The sequence below is a fragment of the Macrobrachium rosenbergii genome, chromosome 21 (assembly GCF_040412425.1).
Source record: "Macrobrachium rosenbergii isolate ZJJX-2024 chromosome 21, ASM4041242v1, whole genome shotgun sequence".
Classification (NCBI taxonomy): Eukaryota; Metazoa; Arthropoda; class Malacostraca; order Decapoda; family Palaemonidae; genus Macrobrachium; species Macrobrachium rosenbergii.
The window spans coordinates 57,705,126-57,719,272 of record NC_089761.1 but is presented as its reverse complement, the minus strand read 5'-3'; the positions used below and the strand labels follow the sequence as shown (position 1 = coordinate 57,719,272).

General features: G+C 36.3%; 2 protein-coding genes across 2 annotated transcripts; both read left to right on the top strand.

Moving 5' to 3' along the window:
• Positions 1 to 4,858: 4,858 nt before the first annotated feature.
• LOC136849508 (cuticle protein 8-like) lies at positions 4,859 to 5,993 on the top strand (the record flags this gene model as incomplete). The annotated part of the gene is made up of 3 exons (XM_067122853.1): positions 4,859 to 4,924; positions 5,282 to 5,419; positions 5,874 to 5,993. Coding segments are annotated over 3 exons (324 nt in total), but the record flags the coding sequence as incomplete, so codon positions are not given.
• A 3,375-nt stretch (positions 5,994 to 9,368) lies between these two features.
• LOC136849507 (larval cuticle protein A2B-like) lies at positions 9,369 to 10,945 on the top strand. The gene is made up of 4 exons (XM_067122852.1): positions 9,369 to 9,392; positions 9,781 to 9,888; positions 10,169 to 10,306; positions 10,826 to 10,945. The coding sequence occupies exons 1-4, from the start codon at positions 9,369 to 9,371 to the stop codon at positions 10,943 to 10,945; spliced, it is 390 nt and encodes a 129-aa protein (XP_066978953.1).
• The last annotated feature ends 3,202 nt before the right edge of the window (positions 10,946 to 14,147 follow it).

The following is a 14,147-nucleotide window of genomic DNA, read 5'->3' as shown; positions in this document are numbered from 1 at the left end:
ATATATATATATATATTTATATATAAAGAGATAGATAGATAGATAGATAGATATGCACACAAACATTATATATATACGTATATATATATATAAATATAAATACATATATATAACATATATTTACATATATATATGTATATTATAATATATTCAAATTCTAGTATGTTTGCGATATTAATGACAGGTACACCTCTGTAACATGAAACTATATTCAGCATTTTTTTAGCGTTTTTTTTATTCAAAAGTAAATCACATGCAGACACACTATCTCAGTTATATGAAACATGAACTTCATTTCCAAATGTTAAACTTCTGACCTTTCATTTTAGATACAAGGAAATGTCTTATCATAAGCGGAAAACACTTCACAGAAAAAAAAGTGCAAATGAAAATTAGACGCGAACTAAACTAAAGCGAAATGACTTGCAAACAACAAACAATTTCCAGTCCCAACATGCAAACACTATCAGCATGTATGCAAAGATCCAATATCATGCATGGCCATGCAATATGAATGTGCCATTTTATTTACTTTTTAACTGATTGGACTATACTACATAGAAATTTACATAGAAGATACAACAGCAATGGGACAAGTCACCTGGCTAATATTATAAAAGTAATTACCTGGTTGTTTACGCAAGCTGCGCCAGAGGTTGAACAACAGGAATGTTTACTGCAGGGGCCGCAATATAATAAGGTCATGATCAATATGCTGTAAACCAAGTGACATCTAAAGGCACTTTCTCTTTTCGTACTTTTCTATAGAGCTCGTAGGAGCACAATATCCTTCTTTTCCTTTTCCATCTTATTTGTCTTAAGTCATTGGACTGCCTGTGACACTGCTTGCGGTTACAGCGTCAACAAAGACTGACATTTAAGCCCCGTAGGATTGTAGTGCGTTGGTGCAAGTCACGTGGCGCACTGCAGGTATTCCTAAAGGGCTCTAGGTACATCCACTTTGTAGCCTTTTGCTTTACCTCTATTCCCGCTTCCTTTCTTCAATCTCACTGTCCAGCCTCTCGCAACTGTTACTTCTTAGTGCAACTGTGGGATTTTCTTCCAGTTCCACCTTTAGATCCTTGTACTTCATTCCCCTTACTTAAATTCTAGATCTTTATCTTACTATCAAATCACTGCAACTCCCTCTTTTCACCGTTTTGAGTGCTCAATGACCGAAAGTGTCCCAGTGCTTGGTTTGACAACTTAAATTTCATAAATCAGTCAGTCAGACACACTCAAACCTTGCGTTTGAGTTAACCTGACGCAAAAATTATCCGTTTTATTTATCTACTATTTTATTGTATCATCTGTTGCATATATTCAAATTTAATTACCTGTAGTAAACTGGTGAGAATGATCGCCCCCCCCCCCTCAGATGATAGACCCGGATTCGTTTACCGCCCGAGGCATAACAACTTGGGCATATTCGGTTAAAGCCAGTTGATCCTCTGCTAGTCTAAGCAGTGAATTAGGTACCTGATAATTATTTGACAGTTGCCTTTTGCATCCGGCATGTAAAAGGGCGTTTACACTAGTGAACTCGTTCCTAATTATTGATGAGAACCGAAAGTCTAATATCTGGAGCCCTGTTCTTTAAGAGCACAAGCCCAGAGGTTTGAGTGTGTGTGTATATATGTATGTATATATATATACTGTATATATATATATATATATATATATATATACTGTATATATATACTGTGTATATATATATATATATATATATATATATATATATATATATATATATATATATATATATATATATATATATATATATATATATATATATATATATATAAAATAGCTAACCAACCCAGCGCTGCTGGAAGACTGAATTACAACAAAATCTCTCTCTCTCTCTCTCTCTCTCTCTCTTTCCTTTCAAGATAGTTGCCTCAATTACATTGCCCAGCATTTTTGACAATTTATATTTCACCCATCCTCACCCCCATTTCCTATCGGGGCTGAACTTCGACTTACAGGGCATAGGGAGTGTCACTATTCATCTCAGCAAGCTTAAAAACTATGGCTTAGACACTAATATCTGTCGTTTTCGGTTATTTCTACGTCACCCTTTTCCCGCCCCTTCTCACCCCACCTTCCTGTCGGGGCTGAACTTGGACTTGAAGGGCATCAGGAGTGTTACTATTCATCTCAGCGAGCTTGAAAACTATGGATTAGACACTATTATCTGTTGTTTTCAGTTATTTCTACATGTCACCCATTTCCCATCCCTCCTCAGGCCCAACTTCCCATCGGGAGCATCACTATTCATCTTAGAGAGCTCAAAAACTATGGATTAAACACTGATATCTATGTTTTTTGGTTTCACCCCATTCCCACCCCAAATCCTATTGGGGCTGGACTTGAACTTAAAGGGCATCGGGAGTGTCAATATTCATCTTAGTGAGCTCGAAAACTAATATCTGTCATTTTCGGTTATTTTTACATCACCCCATTCCCAACCCCCTTCCTATCAGGGCTGAACTTGCACTTAAAGGGCATCGGGAGTGTCACTATTCATCTCAGCGACCTCGAAAACTATGGATTAGACACTAATATCTGTCATTTTCGGTTAATTTTACATGTCACACCCTTCCCACACATTCCCCTTTGGTGCCAGTGATTTCTTATCCGCACAGTGTTCTTTTCGTGATATGTATACCAAGTTTGGTTGAAATTGATGAATGCGTTTCAGAGTGTATGTGGAACATACACACACACACATATACATCCATTTTTATACATAGATATATCGATGTACCCGACGATGAAAAGGAAGGAGAAACCAGAGAGAAAAAAAGGAAATACTGTTCTTAATTTGTCCTGACAGTTTCGCCTTCCATCAGACCTCTTCCGGGGAACTTTATTGACTAATCAGTTTAAGAGAAATATATTTCTCTTAAACTGATTAGTATATAAAGTTCCCCGAAAGAGGCCTGATGGAAGGCGTAACTGTTAGGACAAATTAAGAACAGTATTTCCTTTTTTCCACTCTGGTTTCTCCTTCGTTTTCATTGTGGAGTACATCGAGATATTTTGCCTTCGTGACTGGAAACGAATGCAACTGAATATAAGTATAAGGGTGCGGCATAAGTAACGCCCTTTGTTTAAGTGGAACAAAATTAAAGCCTTTTTGATTATCCTTTATTTTTTCGAACACGAATGTATTGCCACATGTTAATAGATTAATATAATATATTAACAAAATTAATGTAATGCTTATTTGGTTTAATAATGCGGCATAAGTAACGCCCTTTTTAATTTTATATCTTATAATGTATATTTTCTTTATTATTTTCTTTAATTAATTTGCTAAATCTTCATTTTTCAGATATTTTATACAACCATGAGATTAACAAAGGAACAGAGAGTAAAAGCAATTCAATTGTACTATCAAAACAATAAGCAATACATTCATGTTTGAAAAAATAAAGGATAATCAAAAAGGCTTTAATTTTGTTCCACTTAAACAAAGGGCGTTACTTATGCCGCACCCTGTATATACACACACACATATATATACAGTATATATATATAGACATACGTGTGTTTATTTATATAAATACACATACATACAGGGTATATATATATATATATATATATGTATATATATACGTATATATATATATGTATATATATATAATTTAATTCCATCCTGAAGTTTTTAATTTTTAAAAATTAACCAAGCAGTGGAACGTATAGGGGGCAACAGAGACTAAACTCGTAAGCTATTAACACAGCACAATTATTAATCCAGTATTCGTGGACAACAAAACAAGAGGAAATGTCCACAACAGGAAGAGCCTTTGAGCGTTTAAAAATAGTCCATCACTTTCAACAAATCCTAAGTATACAGTGTCTATATTGGAAACTTCCTTATGTTTGAAACTTCCTATTTTTAAGTTAAAAAAGCAATGTCTATATTGGAAACTTCTTTATGTTTGAAACTTCCTATTTTTAATTTAAAAAAAGCAGTGTCTATATTGGAAACTTCTTTATGTTTGAAACTTCCTATTTCTAAGTTAAAAAAGAGAATGTCACTCATGACCTGTAATTTGTGTTAACTGGATCAATTCCTTCCGTGATGTATCATATTAACGAAGAAATAACATTTCCTTCTTCGCACTGAACCCCTCCCTGGTCCCTCTTTAGGTCAAGTTACATTCTCGAACCCCATCCTCCTTAAACGATTCTTTCTTTAATATGCAACGGAAAAATCATCAAATTGATGCTCAGATTACGAAAATACTCCTTTCCAAAACGAGAGAGAGAGAGAGAGAGAGAGAGAGAGAGAGAGAGAGAGAGAGAGAGAGAGAGAGAGAGAGATTAATCAGAAGTATAAAAGTGCTGAATCAAACTGCTGAAAGCACAGTTAGTTAGTTTGGAGCTTTAAGAAAACATCTTCCTGTTGATTCACTAGAAATCTGTCTCTGCAGACTGTTTTCTGTGACACCGACTAAACATGCTTGGCAAGGTGATTTACCTTAAAAATAAGGACACGTGAATTGCTGGTGCTTTAATGATAGCGACAGCATAAACATAAGATTACTTGCACCTACGGATGTATGGAGTATCGAATCAAGAGTTAATGAAACATTTGCAATGGAGAGAGAGAGAGAGAGAGAGAGAGAGAGAGAGAGAGAGAGAGAGAGAGAGAGAGAGAGACTAATATTGAATCTTTCAGGCACATACAAAAAGGCAATGTGAATCCTCTTCACAAACTTGAATTGTTCTTGGCTTAAGTTTTTTCCCAAAAATTGAGACTGAAAATAATGCAGAGGTACAGTATTTGTAGCATTTTCTTTTCGGTTGATTTGAAAAATACTTTCTCCTAAAATAACTACCATTATTTCAGGTAGCAGCATTAGCATTTCTGACAGGGATTGCCGTGGCCTTCCCAGAGCACTACCAGGAGGTAAGCTTTAACCTACTCTAGTTTTGAAAATACACTATTTGATAGCTGTCAGAGCACGCTAGCAACGAGACTACTCAATAAAAATAAGACTATTTTGGTACATCAGTCATTGATCAAGTAATTTTGTGTTTAGACCAGATGTTGTAAGCGTGCATAGGCAATATCAATCAAAGATATTTACGTCGTTAAGCTGATGTATAAAATTCGAGAGGCAATATTTCAACTTTTACTTCTAAAATTTCGTGCACATTTTTTTTTATCCATAAACTTCAGAGCTTTTATCTGGTATAGAACCTAGGTGATTCAGCCTGGTTTTAGTTTGCGATTGTATTCGTTATGGTTGTATCATCTGTACAGGTTCCAATCCCCTATAATTTCAACTACGGCGTCAGTGACAAGCACCACGGGACAGACTTCTCTCATAACGAAGACTCAGATGGCAAAGTGGTCAAAGGATCTTATACCGTCCAACTTCCAGACGGTCGCACGCAAACGGTAGGTTACTTACAAGCCACGTTGGTACCTACCAGAGGGACAGACAGCTTTAGTTAAAAATATGGAAATATTCAATAAATAAGAATTATATATCGAGACCATGACCAAAGAACTCGCATAGGGAACTCTGAAGTTCACTACAAAAGTAAGAGTTGATAAGTTTTACTGATAATTTGAAGTACTGGAGTTTTAAGTCAAAGTTCTTGTTATATAAAAATGAAATCTTGAGTTCAAATGTATCAACACCAGCTGATGTTCAAGTTTAATTATGAAATAGGTTCTTCTTCTAAATTTCAAGTTCAATTGCTCTAAATTTTATGCTACATTAGATTTAAGTTTAGTTACAAGAACAACAGTGATCCTGCTGAAAACCTATCACGACCTCCGTTTACCAAGTTCAGGACACTTTAAATTAGTTTTCAAACTGGAGCAAAGAAAAGAATTTATTTTTCAGGTCAAGTATGTGGCTGATCACCTCACCGGTTTCCAAGCTGAAGTAAACTACCAAGGAGACGCCCAATACCCGCAAAAATACGGACCTCCGGTCACCTTCAAGCCAAAATCTTATCATTAAGGAGCATCTCTATCGTCTACCACTTAGCAACGAACCCAGAAACCGTTAAAACGTTTGGTTTCTGCTAGTCACTCTTATGTGTTTTTCATGAATAAATGTTTCAGTTGAGTTTTCACAAATCAATTTTATTTTCACCCTTTGCAGTTACACAAACTATCGCAATCATCACTGCAACTCTTTTACATCCCGATATCTGGGATTCTTTCATGTATTCCAATGTTTACTTCAGTATTCTTATGCGTTGTCATTCGACAGGCACAAAGATCTCTCTGGCCGACAAGGTTAGAGAAAACCACTTAATATAAAATAAACACATTGTAAAGATGGAGCATGAAGTTCAGAAAATAAACTTTGGAAAACCTAACTCCACAATACTACTGTTACCGACTTACCCATAGCATTAAGAACGTTTGAGAGCTCTGTACTACCTAGCTACTGCTGTTCATCGTTGGCAATGAACTTTAAAAAAAGAGGCCTAGATGGGTAAAATAAATGCAGATAGCTAAAATAACTGTATAACTATTTGACAGAACACTTCTTAAATCTATTTCACCTCTTCTCTTACTCACCTTAACATACACTGGATCAACTACAGCGTCTTGGACTTATTCTAGACAAAGTGGGAGCAATTTTAAATGTGTCATTCCCCAACCAAAGTGCTTCTTGAATTGTAAATATCGGCAACCGATATCAATGAAGTTAATCGGGAATGGATGAAACGTGTGGTGCTAACCACCCACAGGTTACAACGATATAATACATACAATCCTCATAAAGCACTTTCCTTTCAATGATAAGATATGATTTGGCTGCTTTTATCGCCCAATAGCGCTGCTTCTTCTGTAAACCAATGTTGTACTTTTCTGAACTTGGTACTACCATAGCTCAGTATTGTGCTTACTCAGTGCTGTTCGAATTACGTGTACTGAGTTTCTTTCATGCTTTTCAAATCTCCGTATAAGAAAAATCGGTATAACAGGAAAACCTGTCAATCGCCATTAGACAAAAAAAAAAATTAACGGTATTTTTTAGACTATTGCACAGGCAATGAAAAAAAAAAACACCGAATAACTGAGTAGAGACTGTGCAGGAAATAGTTAATGGAAGATACATATGCGGAATGTGAGAATTATGCACTAATACCTTACAGGTATGCTTGCATATCAAAGTTTTTTTCACGAGAAGTATGTGGTTCGAAGTTAAATGATTATAATACAGCATCTGTAATATAAAAGAAAGGAAATAAAGCTTTCGTCAATCCTATGCTTTGCAAACTCTTCTATTTGTGTATCTGAGATGCCTGAGATCACTGTCGTGACTAAAACCAAGATCCTTACCCGACTCTACATTTACCTTGTCTACAGATTTCCTAAATCGGCTACTTTCTACAAAAGAAACTTGTTTGCTTAAATTACAGAAGCACTGGGCCTTCAATCATTCATGTATATTCGCAGATCACGCTGATCGCCTCAAGAAGGTTATCTACTATCAAACCAGATGGTCATCCACGACAACGAGAATTATCAATAAAAACAGATGCGTGAACTAAATCTCAGATAAGATGATACACCAATGAAGTGAGATGCTGTTCCAGATGAGTGGTTAGCTAGCTCTTCAGAGGATGACTTATGGTCTACCTATAAAAAACTGATATTGCATTGACACGCTTTTCAATTATTTCTTGGGCAGCTCAGAAACTATCAGTGAACTAACAAAATGTCACCCGTTTATCAATAACGGTATACAAAAATCTATAGGTCAGTTATCAGTAAACGTCAGTATGATTCGTCGATTGGCTTAGATTAGGCCGGCACTGAGCCTGCAAGGACATTTGCACAAATACGGTCCATAGGTGTAGGAATGAGTTAAAATGAAAAACGGGTGTGGTGCGTGGCCGTGGACTCGAACAAGTTACTAACCGAAACCAAAACATCAAGAAAGTTGCAGGGACAATACAAGTGCGAGAAAAGTGGCAAAACAATTTTGATTATCAGGAATAACCAACATCGCACAAGCCAGGAAAGGCGCGCTGTCGGATTAAAAAATTCTACAACTTACTTCTACCTCTTTATTTATTTCTAAAAATATTACCCAAGGGAAGAAACTCAATTATCATAAATGACAGAAAAGTCATCGGTATGCTCCAAATAATAGAATCCCTTCGCAAACCAGTGAATTATATGGGCCGGCAAAGGTTAGCGATGCAAGACCGGAAAATCAGAAATGCAAAGTAAGTCAAATACACTGAAACATTACTGGAAAAGATACTCAATTCTAATCCTCACAGAACCCAAAATAACGACACAGTATCATCCAAATCTACAGCAAAAATCAGTTAATATATTTACCGTCTGTCATAGCACCCCAATACTCTTCTTGAAGTCAATGTGGCGATCCTTATATGGGATTCTATTGTCAGCGAAGAACAGAGTTTGAAATTTTGTACTGAAGAGACAATCGAATAAAGCAGACAGTCAATATGGATATCATGAAGGCAAGCACATTCTGTAATGATACAGTGAAAAAAAATGCAAAACAACCCGTTTATTAGAGAGATAGCCAAATAAAAAGTCTGTCTCCTTGAAAAAAAGTAGCTAAGTACAGTCAAAAAAAGTAGCTACGTACAGTCAATGTAACGATAGTCAAATGCATTACAAGACAAACGACAAAAGGTCTGACACGCCTCACATATTAAAAACAAGACACTGAAAATGGCAGTAGTCTCCAAAACACCTCAGACCAGTAGCTACGGTTACCGACGTATTATCAGGAATCATTAAATATCCTTCTCCTCATCTGCTCTGATAAACTGGAATTTCTGGTTTTCCTTTGCATGCCCATTCACAGGGTATTTATCTATCGAAATTTTATTACCCATTTAGACAAGCCCATTAATTTCATAATATATATTTTATTTATTTCTTTTCTTCGAGACCGGGGATAAATATGATCTATGTAGTAGAGGATGTTGGTCAATTTGTTCATTAATCTGATCATTAATCTAACCATCAGCGTCGAAAGAAAAGACTTAAAAAAAAGTCCACAAACAAACCTATAAATAAAGAACAGTACGCCCACTTCACGATTTCTCTCACAAAAAAATTCACTTCTCATAAAAATGACACACACAATTCAAACATGCATACTGAGAGAGAGAGAGAGAGAGAGAGAGAGAGAGAGAGAGAGAGAGAGAGAGAGAGAGAGAGAGAGACCGACCGACCGACCGATTAATGAGTATAAAAGGGACTGGGAAAGTGTCAAGAGCATCAGTCACTTCAATCGAAGCTCTCCAAAAGCAACTTCCACTCAGTTCCATCGGAAGTTTAACTTTGTTTTCATTTGACTTTTAAAGTTGAGCATATATTCTCATAAGGGATGTTCCACGAGATGCTGAACAAGGTAACTTTATTGCTTCTTTCCTTCCATCTAGTACCATGCCATCATTTCAGAAGTTATGTTGTCGTGTACATTTACTGGGAACTGTATGCATACTTAAGTTTACAAGAGAGAGAGAGAGAGAGAGAGAGAGAGAGAGAGAGAGAGAGAGAGAGAGAGAGAGTTTTGTAGTTGTGTGCCAGACCTCCTGTACGGAGAGTATCAAGTTAAAAGCTGTTCTATTGTCCACTCGAGAAACTCCTGGAAGACTGGCAGGAAGGATACCCCTCATTATCAGTTGTCTAATACGATGTTAATTGAGTACTGATTATATAAGATATTTAATAATGAAATCTAAGCCACTCTAGTGACAGATTTCTTCCGTGTAACCGAAATTCAAACGTGACATCAGCCAAAATCTTCCTCGCTTTTATTTCAGGTGATAGCACTTGCATGCCTAGTCGGGCTAGCAGTAGCCTTCCCAACTGACCCATACGCACCTCCAGTACACTACAAGAGCGTGAGTTTAAACGTATTCTGCTTTTGATACCATTTCACAACAGTTATTGCAAGATCTGTTATTAAACTTCTTCACAATACCTTTACAACTCATAATGGCATACATTTTTGTGCATCAGGCCAACAGAATGTTTCCATTTGTGTCAAGCAGGCATGATCAATCAAGGTGAAATTTTATAATTACAGAAAACAGAAACGAGAAAATATTTTCATTCGTACTTCTGCCAAGTGCGCTCAGTCAATGTTTTCCATGATTCACTGTTTCTTTTCCTATGTTGCAGGTTCCAATCCCTTATAACTATGCCTACGGAGTCAGAGACAACTACCACGGAACAGACTTCGGCCACAACGAAGACTCAGACGGCAAGGCAGTCAAGGGATCATACACTGTGCAACTTCCGGACGGACGCAGACAGACGGTAAGCATATTCTGAATCAAAAGTGAAGACCGGTCTTTTATTCCGTTATATAAAATTTGCTTACATTTTTGTGGAATGGCCAAAAAGGCCATAAACAGGATTTGCAATTCTCCACAAATGTTACGTCCATCTGGAACATTTCAAAACGAAGCGATGCTATCTTTAAAATCTAACACTAACCCTATATTTATGAACTAATAAAACCCTTTAAGTTCACTCTGTACCTGTATGTATCAAAACAAATAAATAATCCACTTAAATAACTTATAAAATAATCCGTGCCATATGCACATGATGATCTATGATAAACTGTACTCTTTTGATCTAGACATACACTGCCAAAAAAACAGGAATATTTCCAATAATTAAATGCAAGAAGAGTTACTTCAAATGAGAAGCACTAAACATGTGAAGCACTTGACATTTTGCCTGAGTATTTTTAAATATAACATTCTGAACATTGTAAAAAGCTAAATATCCCAAATGACTTCATTCATTTACTTCAAATTTTTCCCTTAGGTAAACTACGTTGCCGACCACTTCAACGGTTTCCAGGCTGAAGTGAGCTACTTGGGAGATGCCCAGTACCCACATGAGTACGGACCTCCAATCACCTTCAAGCCCTATTCTTATCACTGAAATTCTTTCGTTACGATCTATCAAGTGATCTCGGCGCCATTGTACATGTTGTTGCGATTTGTATTTGTTATTTGCATTTTAGAAATAAAATAGTTTGTAGTTGAATTTCTTAAATTACGTATGACTTCTACCTCTACATGAACGGACTGAAGAAGAGAAACATACATGAATGTATGTATGTATGTATGTATGTATGCTAAATGCAACAAACGCACATACGTGAGACAGTGCAAGCAAAAAAGCCATGTTGCAAATTGAAGAATTTTAATGGCCCAGCTAATATGGGACAAGTAAGACACAACCTTTACCGTCCTTTGTATGGTTCCAATCTAATTTTGGACCGTACAAAGTTACCGATTCGTTTAATTTTGCCGGTATTACTCTACTTCTGTTCTACCCTAACTGAAGTTACTGAAATCTTGGTGGTGCATTTTCATGTCAAGTGTTTCTTTTAAAACTTCCTTATTATAAAGACCAGAAATATTATGAAAGAAACTGCGGTAATAATGGAGAATGCAAAACCAGAGATCGTTTCTGATCTCTCTCCATACCAAACGGCAGAACTGAGCTTTATCTTCGTTCATTCAAGTACTTCACTCATACTTTCCTCTTTACCTTAACGAACAGTGAGAAATAGGTAATTTCTAGTCCGATCCAAGTCTTTCGTAAGAATTCATGTACATAGTTAAGAAGCAATTTCTAATACTGTCCGAAGCCAATAGTTTCCTAGTGAACTTGAGCTATTTCTCTTATCAACCTGACAGAACATCCATTGCAACAACAGATGATTTTCGAACAATCACTGCAACAGATCTATGCTCTTTCAAGTTTACTAACGGATCAGATCATGGTGTGACTCTTTCTAGAGCAAAGGAATGGCCTCTTGAAGATGGTATACTTCTGAAAATAGATAAATATGAGTTTATTTCACATCAAATTATTCAAAATGTGATGAAGTATCATTACAGATGTCTCCCCGTAATCTGATAAAACAAATACAAATCCTTATGGATAAATAACGATTTTTTATGAAATAATAATAAAATGAGAAAGGGGCAGAGCCAATTGTATTTATTCTTATTCAAAACACGTAAAATTCACTTTTAACAAGTCTAAAAGACCATTAACTTAGAAACGACACTTCCATAACATAGAATGGCTCATTGCTAAATGTTTTTAAAAAGACAGAATAAATAACAAAAAATAATACCGATAACGATACCCCAAACAATCAAAATATTATAAAACATCAACACAAGTGAGAAAAAACTAGGGCAATATCGCATGAAAGCTTTTAAATACTACCAGAGTCTCTTAAGCTTGCCAGCGTCAACATCACTATCAAATGACTAAATGACCCCATCAAACATTACCTCCCACTGTTTGCGCCCACCTTTTTTCAAAGGCAGGGACTTTATCAACGCAAGCTGAGGACTTCCGCTTTGTTGGAACTCCGTTCATGGAAAGCATTGCATCATTATCACTGTTCGACGAACCCATGGTCATAGGAGGCGTGATAGAATGACACTTGAATAAAATGCGAATGTTGACGTTCTGCATCGAGAGAAGAAGGTGCAAATAATGGAGGCTTAGGGCCTAAAAGCCGCTGCCCAAATATCTTGTCAAAAGAGCTTGGGGAAAACTAGCTAATCAAGATATTTTACAAAGATGGTCTTCTAAGTCAAATTCACCATTGTTGGGAAAGAGGAAACTACCGTTTCAAGTCATTCTAACATCAAAACCGTATTTCACGAAGGGTAGCCAGAGATCTGAAGAATGTGACATCAATAGCATCATCTCTACATGTGCAGGCCGCTACGAGATGGGATCATCAATGAAGTTGTTATCCCTTAATGTGCAAAAATAGGCAATTATACTTTCAGTAAGCTACTCTTTTGTATAAAAAACAATAGAAGAGCTAAGAGAATATAGAAGTACATAATACTCATAATCAGATTTAATTACCAAATAAATGAAAATAAAAAATTCATTGCCTGATAACAAAATCATTTCTTTTGTGAGAACGAAAGCACTGAAATACATTTATCAAGAGAGGAGTTAACCGGCGAAATCTTGCAAATAAAAGTTTCTCGAGGTCAAAATCAGGAACCACTAACACAAAAGAAACTAGAGTAGGATAGAACGACAAACGCTTCGTAAACGACAAAAGTTGAAAAACTTTTTTTTATTTTGGGCCGTTCAAAAACATTTCGGTAAAAGAGAAAACTTTTCCAACAAACATTCGGATATTAAGAAAACCAATTTTCGAAACAACGTTTCTTCTCTCTCTCTCTCTCTCTCTCTCTCTCTCTCTCGTTACAATTGAGGCCCAAAGCCCACGTGACACTTTCAGGATAAAAATACCCTATCTCAGTTTATTTATAAGTAATATAATTACACGTCCTTCAAACTGCTTAAATTCGCGTACAGGAAACAAAGGAACGACATAGAAAGGATTTCAGTGAATTTTTAATAGCGTCACTGCCTTTATCGATCGGCGAGCAGCCCGTTTTTATCATACATTATGTTGAGTTGATGGTCAACGGCCTCGCTTCGAAAAATAACTGAAACTTGTAGCAGACATCAGGCAGTGGGTCAAAGTGAGGTCCGAAAAACCAGTAGCGAGAAAGAGAAGTCCAGAAAATGGAGATGTGTTATGCAATTTGCCTAATTATGTGACGACAAACTCTTATCTATGGAAGGAAACTACTAATGAGGAATGTGATATTTTGGTATGATAATGTTACTCTTGGCAAATTTCATGAAACTGTTGTCAACATAATTCCTGAATACCATCCAAATTCACCTATACAATCTTCAGTTCTACAGACATTTTCTTTTAAAGCTTAACGCCAACACCTACCTAATCACACAGATGTATATAACAACTCTGAATACCCAAATTATGATGCCATTTTGGGCATGATTTTGCCATTTGGATGCCATTTTGGGCACTTCTACATTCAAATTATGATGCCATTTTGGGCACACTTCAATTCAAATTATGATGCCATTTTGGGCACACTTCTACATTCAAATTATGATGCCATTTGGGCACACTTCTACATTCAAATTATGATGCCATTTTGGGCACACTTCTACATTCAAATTATGATGCCATTTTGGGCACACTTCTACATTCAAATTATGATGCCATTTTGGGCACACTTCTACATTCAAATTATGATGCCATTTTGGGCAC